A 16,584-nucleotide genomic window follows, 5' to 3' on the forward strand; every position below is an offset into this window, starting at 1 on the left:
TAGGTACAGTGAGCCACTCATGTCATTTAAGGAAGTTTCTTTTCAATGTCTGGCACTTTGAATCACCATTCCAATTCCCAGATACCTGCCATTTGCCAAACTCGCAGGCAGGCCTTCCTAAAGGGTACCAGTCTCAGGCCTGCTATATTTTCTCTTTTTTGTGTATTCCTAAGTAATATACACATATACAGATATACCACTACACTTTTTCTAAGGCACCATTGTTAATGCTTTTGGAGAAATTAAAATGCCATTTTCAATTTGGCATGGCTACAGTTAAAGAGACTTAACAGTATGCAGGAGTTATTTTCATGAAGTACAAAAGCAGTTATACCATTTACATAAAATACAGGGCCGTGTTTTAACACCTTGCTGTGGACATTTAAAATTCTTCTTAATACCTGCTTTGAGACAGTCCTTACCTTAGGGGTCCTATGGGCAAATGATTCCAACTTGTTTTGCAGGGGATGGAATGAGGATGGGGTGGGTAATAACCTTTTGCAACCATCTGAATTCATTATGTCTGTGCACTGTTTCTGCATAGGTAAGAACAGATCAGAGAGCCCACAATCATGGTACTAATATTTATAAGTATTTTGTTAATGTCCTAGATGTTTCTTTTTATATATAGGATCCAGGTTGATTAAACTTTCCCTGGGTCCTATGAGGCAGTGTGGAACTTAGCACCATATCTATTAGGAACCCTAATGTATGAAAAGTTGTTATGTGTTTTGAAAAATTAACTAATGTATATGCTCAGTTTTTCTAGATAATTTTTTTACTGGGATGGTAGATTTCTTGAACTGTACTAATTTAGAGAGAGGATTTCTCAAAATTTATTCCAGTATGCATGTGGACAGAAGTTAACAGATTATTTACTGTATGCAAACTCTTTTGAGTCATTTAAGCCCAGTAAATTTTACCCTGATGCATAAAAGATAATGTTACTGGTTGAACAATCTTTTCCTCTATAAATTGCAGAAGAATAGTGGTAAAATTTTTCTCTTCTTCAATCAAAGATCAACTTTGTAATTTCTGTGATTAAGCTGAGTGTAGACAAACTTGATTTTGGTCTTATTTTATTTCTAAAGTTAAAAAAGAGTCAGTGAAGTTAAATCACCCAGTATGGATACTATAATAACATGCACTGATTTGCTTTCTGGATGTAACTTCTTACATTTTTAGAAAGTAATAGTTACTCCTAAAACTAAAATGTACAAGACTTTATAATCAGTGCTGAAAGCAGAACAATACTCCGTTTGCTTAATTCAGAGTAAATTTCACAGTTGTTTTAACATATTATGTAATATAATTTGACAAAGTTGTTTAAGGTATCAGCTATATTCACAATTCTGTCCTTACAAAACGGTTATGGCTGTCCATTTTCTCCCTGCCTCTATCAAATTTAAGAACCTTAGGAAAAGAAGAGAGTGTTTGTTGTACAAATTTAACAGGTGGAGCATGAGACAAGAAGAAAAGAGGAACCTCTTACACTCTCCAATGACTTTTCTAGCACAAGTGCCCTTGGGTAGTCTGGAAACATAATGATAGATATTGCTGACTTCCAGGTTCCTTCTTTGATTCAGAAATTCAACTTCAGTTCATTAAAATATTATCCTAATGAAAAGACTTAAAAATGAAACATGTATTGAATTGGTGCCTGCAAGATGCAAGGCAGTTCCACAGGGAGTTCTCTGGCAGTCCAGTGGTTAGGACTTGGTGCTTTCACTGCCTTGGGCCTGGGTTCAATCCCTGGTTGGGGAACTAAGATTAAGATCTCATAAGCTGCATGGCACAGCCAAAAAAAAAAAAAAAGGCCGTTTCATAAAAGTTAACTAATTTATTTTCATACTTGCCAGATGAAATATACTCTTATCATTTTATAGATGAGGTGAGACTCAGAAAGGTAAAAGAGTTAGCCCTAAAGCGTAGAGAATGTATGTAACTGGAGTTGGGATTGGAACCCAGATATTCTTTCTACTAAAGAAATAGCTTAGTAGAATTTTTAAGATGACAAGAATGTTCCATTTTACTTAATTTAACTCCCTTATCCTATGTGTAGGTAAATCAAGGCTCAGAATTGCCCAAAGATAAAAGCTAGTTTGTGGCAAAAAGAGAAACAGAATCTAGTTCAGTGGTTCATTCATTACTCCTTCACTTGGCTTCAGTGACTCTTCATAATCTTAGTTTTATTCCTGAATTACTCATCTTTCCTTCTAAATCTCTTTGCCTTGATCCTCTTCTTTTCCTGCATTTCTTCTATTGGTGGTCTCATTCTCGTTATGACTTTTAATGCTAGCTGACAGCTCCCAAATTCATTTTTTCCGTCCATACGTGACTCATTGAGTTGCAGACTTTTGTATCCAACTTCCTACCTGAAATCTCCACTCAGCGGTCTAATAAATATCTCAAATTCAACCTAAAACTGACAGATTTTTCTTTTCCATAGCTAATCTGTTCTTCCCACCATCTTTCCCATCTCAGTTGATGGCAACATTATCCTTTCAGCTACTTTCAGTTACTCAAGACAAAACACCCTGGAGTCCTCACTCCGTATTTGATGCACAGGAAAACCATTTTGGCTCTATCTTTAAAATATATGCAGAATTCAACTACCTCTTACCACCTGCTCTCTAACATTAAGTCAGATCCTGTTACTCCTTTCAGAACTTTGCAGTGATTCCCCATTTTCTTCAGAGTAAAAAAATAAAGACCTTACAAAGCAAGGTTTTGTCAGGATAACAACATTTTTAAAGGGTCACTCTCGTTGCTAAGTTTCTTTCTCACTAGAATATAAACACTGTGGAGGCAGGAATCTTTGTCTCTCTTTGGTTTACTACTCTATCCCAAGCACATCAGTGCCTAGCACATAGATGGTATTGAATCAGTGTTTGTTGAATTTAAGTTCATGCATTCATTAAATATTTATTAAGCTCATGGTATATGACAGACCAGTGCTGGATACAGCAAATCAGCTGTGGTCTCTGCCTTCATGAAGCTTTCATGAAATAGATGCCCATTCTCAGAGATACTGATTCTGTTGGTCTTCTGTGTATTCCAAACATCTGTATTTTTTAAATTATTACAGATGATTTTGATACACATGATGTGTTAAAAGCTTGTTGTGTGTGTCTGTACCTCACTGTAGAAATAGATTTATTCTCAAGAATATATCATTAGGAAACTCAGAAGTAACTTGGTCTCTAAGGGTTGAAAAACATTCCTAAACAGGAAATATTAGGGGAAAGAAGACCCAATAAACACTCTAGGGAGTACATATTGCACAAACACCTCTTTCATGTTAAATAATGCCAGTTTCCAATAACCTTATCACTCACCTCTACTGGTTGAAAGGGGTTAGACTGTCTCTTTTCCATATCTAGCTCTTTACAGCTATTTTCACATTATTTGCCCTGTCATATATTTTGTGCTATCATGGACTGCAGAAACACGTAGGAGTCAAAAGAATTAAGTTATTTTCCCAACAACGAAATTAACTGAGTTGGTAGTCTCACTGAAGCTAGGGTTCCTTATCTTTCTTTAAAAAAAAAAAAAAAGAAGGTTCCTCATCTTTAAAATGAAGGTTTAGACTAAATTAAGCTCCCTCTAGCTGCAATATTCTATAATTCTGATTTTACTTTTGACATCTACAGCAGTTATAATTGATAACAGTGATAGAAACAATACAGTATCAAAATTTGATACAGTTTTGAATCATCCCATTATAGAAGTCTTTGGTGTTTCCAGGTTAACATACTATAAATAAAGGTCTTGCATTTAAAACATAATTTCATTTATTTTCTAGTTTGCTAATTTCAGTTGATACATCAACATAGCACTTTGGAAAGTTCAGTCAACAAAGAAACTCCATTTCTGATTACATTTCAGAACAATCATGGAAAAAATACTTTCACAATGATTCTCATTATTTCCCCTCCAGTAGACTTTAAGGGTATGACAGATTCCCATCATTAACATGGTTTACTATGGGAGTGTGGACTACCTATCATAATCTCTGGGGAAGAAGAGGGTGTGATGTGGAGATGAGGAGGACATGTCTAGAATTTGAAAAGATTCCCAAATGGTTCTGATATCTACCATCACAACCCTCTACCACCATTCCCCATTTGAGAATCACTGTTCTGGGGAGTAACCAAATAAATGTTCTCATTAACTAATTCAAGACCATCACTGTATCTGCATTCTACATAAAAAACTACTTTATTCAGGTGTATATATTCTTTATCCATTGCATTGCATATTACCTGAATTCAGAAGATAGTTTATATGTAGTACATCACTGTCTGCCATTCCGAACATCATGAAGTGGAGAATAACTGATACATTATATTGAACAGTTCATGCAAACTCTATTCTAAATGAAGATAAGTATACTTCAAATGAGTTATTCCTTTGGAATCTAAACAAAATTAGAATATAACCATTGTATAAATAATCGTGGTATTTTTCAAGTGGACAGTGTGTCTTTGAATACCCTATATTCTCTAGTTTTTACTCCAAGTAGGATAAATGAGGAAATGTGCAGCAAGTATTTTTTTTTTTTTTTTTCTTTTCGGTACGCGGGCCTCTCACTGTTGTGGCCACTCCCGTTGCGGGGCACAGGCTCCGGACGTGCAGGCTCAGCGGCCATGGCTCACGGGCCCAGCTGCTCCGCGGCATGTGGGATCTTCCCGGACCGGGGCACGAACCCGTGTCCCCTGCATCAGCAGGCGGACTCTCAACCACTGCGCCACCAGGGAAGCCCTGCAGCAAGTATTTTTAAGATGAAATTTTCATTCTTTTATAAGGTTCCTGACAACAACCTGAAACTAGAGTATATACCCTGGAGTTGGAGAGCCTGGTTTGCAATTATAGCCTTACCACTTATTATCTCTGCAATCTGGGCCAATTACTTAATCTCTGTAGGTTTTAACTGCATCACCTGTAATGTGGGGATAATAATCGTATTTACCTCGGTGTTATGTTCTGGATTTTATGAGCCAGTGAATATAAACTGTTTGGCATAGTGCCTAACTTCTAATAAGCCATTGTGTCAAAAGCAAAAACTAGAGAGGGTGGTAGTTCACATCTTTTTTTTTTTTTTAGAACATAAAACCTCTAATAATCTGTAATAATATAGGCTTTGCAAAAATGAAGTTTTTTTAGTTGCTAATATGAGTTGACCCCAAACCTTCAGCCTTCAAATAGTCTTTGTTTGCTTGACACAATACTACTTTTCCTCTGGTATGATGGTGACTTAGTTTATTACTTACACTAAAATTGTTTTTTGATCTGTCACTAGAAGAAAAAATAAAACTTCTGTATAAATAGTAAATAGTGTTACAAATAGTGCTTCTCAAGCTTTCATGTACAGATGAATTACTTGGAGATAGAAGCTCAGATTTTCAGGCCCAATACCATTAACATCTGAGATAAGCCCCAGTTATCTGCATTATCATCCTCTACTTCCCAGTTGATTTAGATGAAAGTGGTCCCTAGGACCACACTTTGAGAAACATTTATTCACAGAATAGCATGAGAGTGGCAATCAGAAGACTATGGTTATGAATCTAGCATTGCCATAGATTTCTAGCTTTGCATCCTAATGATTTAACTTCTGCTTTGAGAACATGAGAATGTATATCAAGTATGTTGAACTTTTTCAAAGTCAGAATATAAATTAAGAAGTTCTATATGTGTGAAGATAATGTAATAAAGAGCAAAATTCATGAGGCTGGGAACTGTAAGACAAGATTTCTCATCCCAGCTCTGCTACTTTATAGTGTCATGATTGGGTAAGGTATATAATGTCTCTGAAATCTTAGTTTCTCCATCTTTAGAACAGAGTTAATACCATATTCACCAAGTATGTCATATCCAACTAGGATGTAAGTACCAAGAAATCAGACTTTGTTTTTGCTCACTGTTGTATATTCAGCACCTAGAACAGTGCCTGGTACATAGTAGGTACTCAATAGGTAATTGTGGAATGGATGAAGTATATTATTTGAAGTGATCTAATAAATCCTGGGAATAGAAACACAAAAATAGCATAGTACCTTCCCTCCAGAAGCTCACAGTCTGGGCGAGACAGACATGCACAAATACTTCAGCATAGTTAAATGAATGAGTGCACTGTGAAGATCACCTGAGGTAATGTAATGATGCACATTGCAAGTTATAAGGTGATGGTGGCACTTGTAGAGAACAAAAGAAAGAATGCAAGTTCAGAAATGGATCTGTTAACCCTTTAAAGCATTTCTTCAGAGATTTATGGTCAGTTTGAAGTTAAGGCCATGATAATCCAGAGAATAATGTTTGTATTTAGTGAAGGTGGGAACATGAAATGGGACCTGTAAGTGCACGATAGGAAAATGGGATTAAAATGAAAGTGCATGTGCTCACACACATGTAGATATATGCACATACATACCTGTGTGTGTGATGGGGAAGAGGGCAGTGGAAATGCTCGAACACAAGTTGAAAAGGATAATGGAGAGGTGGTGGTAATGAAGGAAGAGTAAGGAGACATAGATGCAGCTGTTTCTTCTAATATCATCCTTTAGTAGTACTCATTTTAATTTAATTTTTCAGTACCCATATTAATAATAGGGTGAAAAATGGGAGTTAGGTTGGAGTAGAGAGAGGAGAAGAATGTGTTTAAACAAAACAAAAAGTAGACCTAGGTCTCCAATGACTGGTACTTTATTTTATTGATTACTTGATATATAACATCTTCAGTTATTTGGGGGTTTTTTGTGTTTTTAAGCCTGGGGGCCAGTCAACTAATTGTAAAGTCTTCACAGTTTAGAAAGTGGAAAATGCTTTTAAACCAATCTAAATCATTTTTTGCACTATTGCATAATAGCAGAATTATTTTTAAAAGTCACTCATAAGTAAAAGAAAAGTAGTTTCCTATGCTATGAAAGGCAGTGTGGATTTTTATAGTCATTTTTAGACTTCCTTTTTGATCATCTCTTTCAAAAATGTACATACTGATATCTTTCATATGGTGTTTTTCTATTTAAGTTGCAAGTTTAAATTTGTATGTTGCTAAGACACAAGATTTATCATGTGGGATCCAAGGGGTCTCTCTTGAAGATGGGTAAACCTTCTGACATTGCTGGAAAAGTTCTGTAGTTATGCACATTTTTCTGGAGAGGGGCCCATGTTCTTAAAGAGAGTCCATGACCAAAACAAGGCCCTAAGAGAACAGTTTTAATTCATTGACTCAGTTCTCTTTTTTAAAGACTACTATGGAGACTGAAGTGTGTAGTTAAAAATATCTGAAGGTCATCACTACATTTTTTTATTTTTTTTATTATTTTTTTTTTTTGCGGTACGTGGGCCTCTCACTGTTGTGGCCTCTCCCGTTGCGGAGCACAGGCTCCGGACACGCAGGCTCAGCGGCCATGGCTCACGGGCCCAGCTGCTCTGCGGCATGTGGGATCTTCCTGGACCGGGGCATGAACCCGTGTCCCCTGCATCGGCAGGTGGACTCTCAACCACTGCGCCACCATGGAAGCCCCTATATTTTTGTTTATATAATGATCTATCACCTCAAAAAAAAATTTTGGAATGTGTGTTTTACCACATGGTCTGTTTTGCAGGTTCGATTCCCTTCTCACTTCAGTTCAGATCTCAAGGACCTTCTAAGGAACCTGCTGCAGGTGGACCTGACGAAGCGGTTTGGAAATCTAAAGAATGGTGTGAGTGATATAAAAACTCACAAGTGGTTTGCCACAACTGATTGGATTGCTATTTACCAGAGGAAGGTGAGCCTTTTCTTTCTTTAATTTAAAAGCTTTTTAAAAGTTGCTGTTTAAATTATATGTAGTAGAGGTATCTTTAACTTAACACATGGTTTTATTTTTTTTTTACCTTTTGAATTAATCTTATGCAGGACTTAACCTTTATAGCCCACAACTTAAAAATGAGTTTTCTCCTTGATAGAAGGGAAAGTGTATATTCTATTTTGACCACCAATTGAAATGTTTTCCTGGTTAAATTTTTCCTACCCATGCCTCTTTTCATAATGCCATGACAATTATATATTAGACAATGTCGTAATGGTTTGCACTTCAAAACTGATGTGAAGCCACACTAGTAGGATGATATGTAAGCAAATATATTCTCGTACCCAGAATTGGCATACAGCCAGATATAATAACGTTTAAGTGCTGGATTCATCAGATATTTTTCAGTCATTATTACTTTACCTTTGTAATAAATTGAGACATTTAAGAAAAGATTTTGCGGTGCTGAATTACTTTCATCTCTCCTTTTGCTTCTTAAATGCCCAGTTAAAGATAGTTTGTATGAATAAAGTGTCTTCATCTTGAATATGTTAATTTTTTCTTTTTTTTCATAAAACAAAAACTTCTAATGTTTCAGAAATTTGCCATATTTAATAATGCCATGCAGCCACATGAGTGAATTTCCTTAGGAAAAAAATGTAAATGCTCAAATTATTAATAGCACAGTTTTTCTAATTTATATTTTTTATAAAAGATTTTTTTAAAAACATTAAAAGAATTTTAGAATGCAGCAAATAGAAAATATATCAAGACCAAGACAATGTGAGTGCAGTACAGCCTTTGCATCTCAAAGGGGTTCAAAAACTCTCTAACCATTAAAGTCATTGAAACATAGCCGTTAGCATCATTATCTCAGCTGGTTGTGTTATGTAGTCAAGAACAAGGTCCAAAGCAATTTAAAATAGATTTTAGATCTAATAAATAAATATTTTATATTTTCATGTTTTTTTTCTAAATTTCCTAGCACCAGTGCAGTACTTTCAAATTAATGAAAGCAACTCTGTAACCTCTCATTTTAATCTTTGAAGTAATCCTATGGGATAAGTGGTACCATTTTCCCCATTTTACTGATAAGAAAATCAGCTCAGAAAGGCTAACTGCTTTAAACATAATCATACAGCTGCTAAATAATGCCTATGTTTGATTCCAAGTTCTTCAGATTCCCAATTCCAAGATCACATTACCCCCTTTGAAGGCCTTTTAACATGGTTATTAAAATAAAGCCCCAAACCACTCAACAGTACATTGTTTCATAAGATATTCATAGATTTTACATATTACATGCTTAACTTTCATGCTTTGAGCAATTTTGGAGTAGGAAGACTCTGCCTCAGAAGGCAGAAGAGAGCGAGCATGAACTCTGGGGTTAGGTAGACATTGATCTGAATCCCAGATCAGACAACCATTAGGAGTGAGATCTCAAGCAAATTACTTAACCACTTTAAAGCATCAGATTTCTCATCCTTAAGATTTGTATTAAGGTAGAGGATGCAAAAGGAAGAGTAGTTTGGAGAGAAAGATTAAATAGATTGGTCCAGGCTCTATTTTTCTTTCTGGTTGAGGTATGTTTCATATAGTTATCATCAGGTAATCTGTTAAGTAAATAGATTTGAAATCATCATAATCCCATCATCCAGACAGCACCTCTATTAACAGTTGGCATATTTATTCCTTTTCTCTGTGCTTTTCCTCACCACAGTCCATTCCCATGACTTCAGTGACCACCTTCAGTAGTAGATCTACTTCTTCCGACCCTGCATTTTCCCCTTAGCTTCAGGCCATTACATCACAATTACTACCTACTACAAGATTCTATTTGGGTGACTTATTTAATCTACATTTTCTTTTAGTGCTTTTTGATCTAACTTCTTTTTGTTATTGTTGTTTAATAGTTAACGAATTATCCTCTTAGCATTTGTTGAATAATAATTATCTGACTGCTTATTTGAAACTCTACCTTTCCTAATACTAAATTATTATATACTTCAGTCTGTTTCTGAACTTCATTTTTTATGAGCTCTTTTTGTCTCTTCTTGTACTGTATACCACACCACCACACCATTTTATGTAGCTTTATAATGTTTTTTATTTCAATTTTCAAAATACTTATATATTTAATATGTGGAATTCTTATAAATATTTATGAAAAATACATAATTCAATTTTTTCCAGTTTTATTGTAGTAAAGTACACATAACGTAAAATTTAATATCTTAACCATATGTAAGTGTACAGTTCAGTGGCATTAAGTACATTAATATTGTTGTGCCACCATCACCACCATCCATCTCCAGAACTTTTTCTTCTTGCAAAACTGAAACTCTGTACCCATTAAACAATAACTCCTCTGTTTTATTGGTCTTTCCAAATATTTATGTTGTACTGGGGGATCTTAATTGGGATTACAGTATATTAATTAGAAGAGAACCAAAATCTTTAGGGTTCTTTTTAATGAGCATGTTATATTTCTGCAGTTATTCAGATATTTTCTGTCATTTGATAAAGTTTTAGAAACCCCTTCCCTCATACAGATCCAATTTCTCTCTCAAAGTCATTCCTTAAATTTATATTTTGGTTGCTACTGTGAATGTGTTTCTCGTCCATTGTAAGAGCACAAGGGAGAAAACATTTCTATGTTTGTTACAATTGGCTACCTTACTAAATAAATTCTGTTATTGATTTCCTTGGATTTTATTGACAGATAATCACAGTGGGTGGAGGTGTCATTTGCCTCTTCTTTTTCAATATTTGTATCTTTTATTTCCATTTTGTTTTATTATATATGCTAGAATGTCTAGAATAATATTTTAAAACTGTGGGCCTGTTGAGCTGTCTTATCTTGTTTCTCTTTTGAATGGGAATGCCTTTTATGCTTTACCACCAAATATAAAATTAGCTATTTGTCTTGGATAAGTATTCCTGATCAGCTTAAGGAAATATCCTTGATTGCTAGTGTACCGTATTTTACCTTCTTTGACATATTAGTATAAGGAGTTACATCAGTGAGATATCCTAACATTCCTGAAGTGAACATCATTTAATCATAGGGTATTATTATTTTAATATCTGCCTAAAATCAATTTGCTAAAGTTTTATTTAGGATTTTTACTTCCATAGTCATAAGTTTTATTGATCTATACTTTTTGTTTTCTGGAGTTGAGATTATATGGATTCATAAAATGAGTCTGTAAATTTTCCATGTTTCTTATTCTTTGGGAAATTTAAGGAACATAGGAATTATATTTATACCTTGGAAATTTTAAGAAATTAATTCTCCTGTGGATATTGGCCTCTTCAAATTTTTGCCTCTTATAAAGTCAATTATAGAAATTTATATTTTCCTATAAAATCATTTATATCCCTTTGTAATTAGCACTATTTATATTATATTTATTATATTATTGTTAGTTAATGCTATATTTAGATGAATTGATTAGACTTTGTTGAAGTTTGTACTTTTTATTAGTATCTTAAAGATTTATGATGTATAATGAATATTTTCAATTTTATTTTAGCCAACATTTACTAATCTTTACATATCATGTATTTTAAACAATTATTCTTAAAATGGGTAGAACTTCTACTGCTCAGTGCTTTCCAAGGGCTGGATTTATCTCAGGTAGTAAACAGCTTATCTGCCAAGAAGTAGCACACTAAAACAAACAGGTTATTTTATTGGGCAAATTGATCAATAGCAAATCTTGATGATTAACAAAAATGGACTTGGGGCTCTCTGGATAATTTACAAACAGAAATAATTCAGTACTTTAACATAGCCATTTGTTTTACTATCATCTCAATTCTAAGTATGTAGAGAAGTACAAAAATGATAGTAAATTTGAATAGTTTTCATAGTCCTTTTTTATTCTCTGACCAAGTGCTCATGAACAACGAAATAGACAAAGGCATCTGGCAGAAAGACAAAAAATGGGAGAAAATGGCCTGGACAGCTCAAACTGTACAATCGTTTTCCAGAGATTGTCTCAGTAGGTGTGATCCTAAACTGCTGCCTTGCTAGTAGACATGAGGCGACTGTCTGCTTAGCCCATTCTTCTGTGCAGTGCAGAACTGCAGGCCCCAATGCAGGGCACATAGGCAACCATCTGGCAAACAATAAGATATTAGACTTCCCATTCCTACTTATTTTTTACCTTATTCTTTTTAGATGTCTTGTTTGTGTGTATCTTATAATAGTTCAGCCATGTGTGTAAATAATTTATAAATAAATAACTATACATTTATTGGTGATATATACTCAAAAATGTTTTACTAAAGGGCATATAAATCAAAAAACTTTGGAAACCACTGGTATAAATATTAGAAACAGCTCTGGACTGGAAGTGGAGACCTAATGAATTTGAAACCTGCTTTAGCCACTTATTAGTCACATGAATTTGGTCAACTTTCTGTCTTATAATCTGTAAAATGGGAATAAGGCTACCTTCCCTGCCTCCCTCACAGTGTTATGTTGAGGAAGAAATGAAACAGCCTGCATATAATTGTTAGTAAACATTATAGATGCTGTGTAAATTGTGGTGTTATTGTTTCAATTTTTCACATCTTTTCCTCAAACATATTCAGTACACCGCATTATCTTTATACAGACCATATTTTAAGTAATGGAAAGACATTTTATTTTTAGGATCCAAAGAGAAAACTGTTCAGAATTTAACAATTTTGTAATTCTAAAAGAGATTTTTTTCAAATTTCTCAGAAATTTTTGATAGCCAGCTATTTTAACAAAATAGTGTTGGGAATTTAAAAAAAATGATTAAAAATAAATCTGAATTATCTGTAACCTCAGGAGGAAGGAATTAAGGAAAAGGGGATAGAAAATGGACTTTAGAAGTAAAGAACTGATACAGGAAAAACTGGAGTTCTGTAACCTTAAGTGCCAGCATTTTGATGCCAGCAGTTAATTATCCTAGAAATCTCAAGTATTGTTGTTGGCCTGTACCATTCCTTGAATGAAAATATTGAGATAAATAGCAAACCTATAGTTTGCTTCTTCTTTTAATGTTGTGATCTTTTAGGGACTTAAAGGCATTTAAAGATTGCCACTGTGTAGTAAATAGGCGGAATTTATTTTCCTTAGTGTTTGTTTGGAAATTCTCTGGCATTTGTTTTTCCTCTTTTTCCATATCACCAAGCAGTTAACACTTCTGACACTATCTATCTGGAGATACCAATTGCCAGTCCAGTTTTTGCTTCTGACTAATGGGCTATAGGTCAAGATTCCCACAAACACCTGGGGGTCGATTAATTTGCTAGAGTGGCTCACAGAACTGAGAAACTACTTACTGGGTGACCAGCTTATTATAAAGGGGTATAACTCAGGAATAGCCAGATGGAAGAGAGGCACAGGGCAAGGTGTGTGGGAAGGGGCTCAGAGCTTCCTGCTCTCTCCAAGCCACTCTCCCCAAATCCCCACTTGTTCACCAACCCAGGAGCTCTTCGAAACCCAAACCCCTTCCTTTTGGGGTTTTATGGAGGCCTCATTACATAGGCATGATTGATTCATTCATTGTCCATTGGTAACTGAACTCAGTCTCCAGTCCCTCTCCCCTCCCAGAAGGTCAGGGAGCGGGATTGAAAGTTCCAACCTTCTAATCACAGGGTTGGGTCCCCTGGGAACCAGCCTCCATCCTTAGGTTACTTAGGGGCTTTCCCAAAGACACCTCATTAACATAACAAAAGACACTTTTTGCCACTCTCAACTCAGGAAATCCAAGGGTTTTAGGAGCTTTGTGCCAGTAACTGGCACAAAGACCAAATATATATTTCTTATTATAAATCACAATATCACTCTTGTTTCTCTCTCTGTCTCAATTATAGGTTGAAGCTCCATTCATACCAAAGTTCAGAGGCTCTGGAGATACCAGCAATTTTGATGACTATGAAGAAGAAGATATCCGTGTCTCTATAACAGAAAAATGTGGAAAAGAATTTTGTGAATTTTAGAGATGAGCAACAAGATGACATCAGAGCTCACACTCAGTCTTTGCACTCTGTTAAGAGATAAGGTAGAGCTGAGACCGTTCTTGTCGAAGCAGTTACCTAGTTCCTTCATTCCAGCGACTGAGTGAGGTCTTTATTGCCGTCATCCGTCTGTGCACTCTACATCCAACTATGTAACAAGGCACCGCTAAGCAAGCATTGTCTGTGCCATAACACAGAACTAGACACTTTCCTGCTTCTCTTTGGTTCGTCTTTCTCCTCTTCTCCTAAATCCATTTCTTCCCGTTTCATTTTCATTAATTTTTCTGCAAATAGTGCTTCATTTTATTTTGCTGGTGTTGCAGATGGGCAGTGTTACGGCTATGTGACATTGGAAGGGAAGGATATATGTTGCTTTTAGTAGTTCTTACCAATATTTTTGTTAGTTGCTTAAGGATATACTTTCTAATAATTATTTTTACTTTGAGTAGCTCATATTAGGTTTTGCCAAAACGCTGGACAATTTTTGAAGATAGAATGTCTTTACACCAAGGATATTTATACAAATAAAACAATAACTTTCCTAGAACTAATACAGAGTAGCTAGACCCAGCAATTTGGATTCCTACAGATCAGAAGCTCTATTTCACTTCACCGCCTTTCCTGTCATCCTCCCCTCGAGTAAATAAGCGACCAGCCTGTGCAGTATGACAAGCGTGTCTCCTTTGCAGGAAAAGCTAATGATATGGATCATCATCGCCCAGGTTCTCTCACTTGATACCAGCATTTATGTAGGTATCAGAGAAGAGTTCTAAGATTTCTAAACTTTAACTTTCCATAAGGGTTTTAGCCAGTATTTTAATAGAACATGACTAATGAAAGTGACACATTTTTAAGTTTCTCAAATAGTCCCCATTGTAAACTTTTGAAAGGAAGAGAAATGAAGTAAAAAGAACATTAAGTGAACAAATACTTAGCTAAGTCAAACAAGTGGCTTGATTCTTGTAAACAATATAGAGGCACTTTTGTTTAAATATAGAGGTTTTTTTGTTTATTTTGCTTTGCTTTGCTTTGTTTTGTCACAGTAAGAACAAAAGTTGTTGTCAGGTGATTATGCTGGTGTACTGTATTTGTCAGCCTGAGGTAGAGGCCCTGTTGCAACTTTGGCTTTCATCCTATGCCTCAGCAATGAGGAAAGGGGACAAAATTTATAAAACTACCACAACTGTGTTTTAGTTTTGAGGTGTGGTATTTTTAGATATGTTGTAATTTCTTGCCTCTTCTTTCAGTAAATGGAATTATGATCATGCAGATACAATTTTAGTATTTGAGTTTAGTTTTTTTTAATATACTTTTTTGCCAATTGACTTATCATTGCTGTCATGTGGAAATTTCAAGCACTTTTGCACATTTCGTTCACTGTTTGTTGAGACTCCACGGCTTAACTCAGTTTTTTAAATATGTTTTTTCTTTGCTTTTAAATTTCCTGTCTGGTTTTATCTCTATGTGTCAGTGACCTATCTTAAAACAACACACCAAAATAGTTGAAAATAAACTGTGTTCATTTTTTATGATCAATTTATATGCATATAAGATGAGTTGTGTTTAATCAAACTGGTCTTAATGTATATAAGCACTCTATTTGCTTCATTATCGGTGCAGGTAGGTCACTGATTCTACTTCTTTTCATCTGTACCACACCCTTGTAAAACCTTTGAAGACACTGAAAAAATCTGTCTGAGATATTCTCCTTATCAGTCTGTACATCTTTTGGTTGTCAAGTGTTTCTGCATGGTCATGTCACTTAAAAGCTGATACTGATTTGTTGGTCACCTATATTTAAAATGTGCAAGAAAAATATGAAATACTTTGCTGTAGCAAGTTTTATGTAACAAAAATATATCATGTTAATAAATCTAAAAAATTTTAATTACTTTTTTTGTATTTCATTTAGACCCAAGAACATGCTCATCATGTATTCTATATGTATGCTATAAATGCTATGGTACCTTTGTTGTATATTATTGTAAAATTATTACAAAATAATTTTAGTAAATCATGGGGGTGACATTTTGATTATTACATTTTTAGTTTTCAGTAATTAAAAAGATTTCTATGAATTCTAAGAAAAAAAAATATGAAATTACTACTGCCCGGCACAATTTGCTATAGAATCTACCTAGGTCGATTACCCTAGGCATACATTGGTTTTGAGGGATATTTAGCCGTTCCATTTTAACTCTCCATTTAAAGGACACCAGCAAGCTTTCAAATATATCAACGGAGTCTATTTCTGACCACTCAAGTACATTGAATTAGAATATCTTAGAATTATATAAAACTCCCAGTTTCAGCCACAATTGAGCCAAAAATAAGATAAAAGTTTGATTAATAAATAAGTGGAATGAATCAGTATTTAATATCAGATTACGTTATTTGAAACAGAAGAAATAATGACACGGCATTGTCGAGGAAGGAGCCCTAGACTGAAAGTCAAGGCATCTGTCAAGCCTGGTCTGTCACTATCAGCAATGACCTTGGCCTCAGTTCTCTTATCTATGAAATGGAAGAGTTCCATTAGGCAGTTTCTAAGGTCCCTTCTAACTTTCACATGTTGTGACGACTCTTTTTGACGTTTTGAAGGGATAACATGCTTAGAAGCAAGTCTCAGTAAGGCTATATTTTAGGGCATCTTTCTTCTCCTTACTCTACAGTGTTCTTACAATTCTTTGAATATCATGAGAACCTCGTGTCTGTTCTGATTCCTTCCTCCTTCACTGATGCTAAATATCCAATTGATATCAAACTGTCAGCCTACCAAAAAGATATT

At 34.9% G+C, this 16,584-nt stretch overlaps 1 protein-coding gene across 9 annotated transcripts in view; it reads left to right on the top strand.

Moving 5' to 3' along the window:
- Positions 1 to 15,890, top strand: part of PRKACB (protein kinase cAMP-activated catalytic subunit beta) — a 143,116-nt gene extending 127,226 nt beyond the window's left edge. For all 9 annotated transcript variants that reach the window (XM_067726707.1, XM_067726710.1, XM_067726706.1 and 6 more), the window contains 2 exons: positions 7,611 to 7,775; positions 13,653 to 15,890. In XM_067726707.1, the coding sequence (XP_067582808.1) occupies positions 7,611 to 7,775; positions 13,653 to 13,778 (291 nt within the window). In that variant the 3' untranslated portion in view covers positions 13,779 to 15,890. The remainder of the gene's footprint in view (positions 1 to 7,610; positions 7,776 to 13,652) is intronic.
- The last annotated feature ends 694 nt before the right edge of the window (positions 15,891 to 16,584 follow it).

The sequence above is a fragment of the Pseudorca crassidens genome, chromosome 2 (assembly GCF_039906515.1).
Source record: "Pseudorca crassidens isolate mPseCra1 chromosome 2, mPseCra1.hap1, whole genome shotgun sequence".
Taxonomy (NCBI): Eukaryota; Metazoa; Chordata; class Mammalia; order Artiodactyla; family Delphinidae; genus Pseudorca; species Pseudorca crassidens.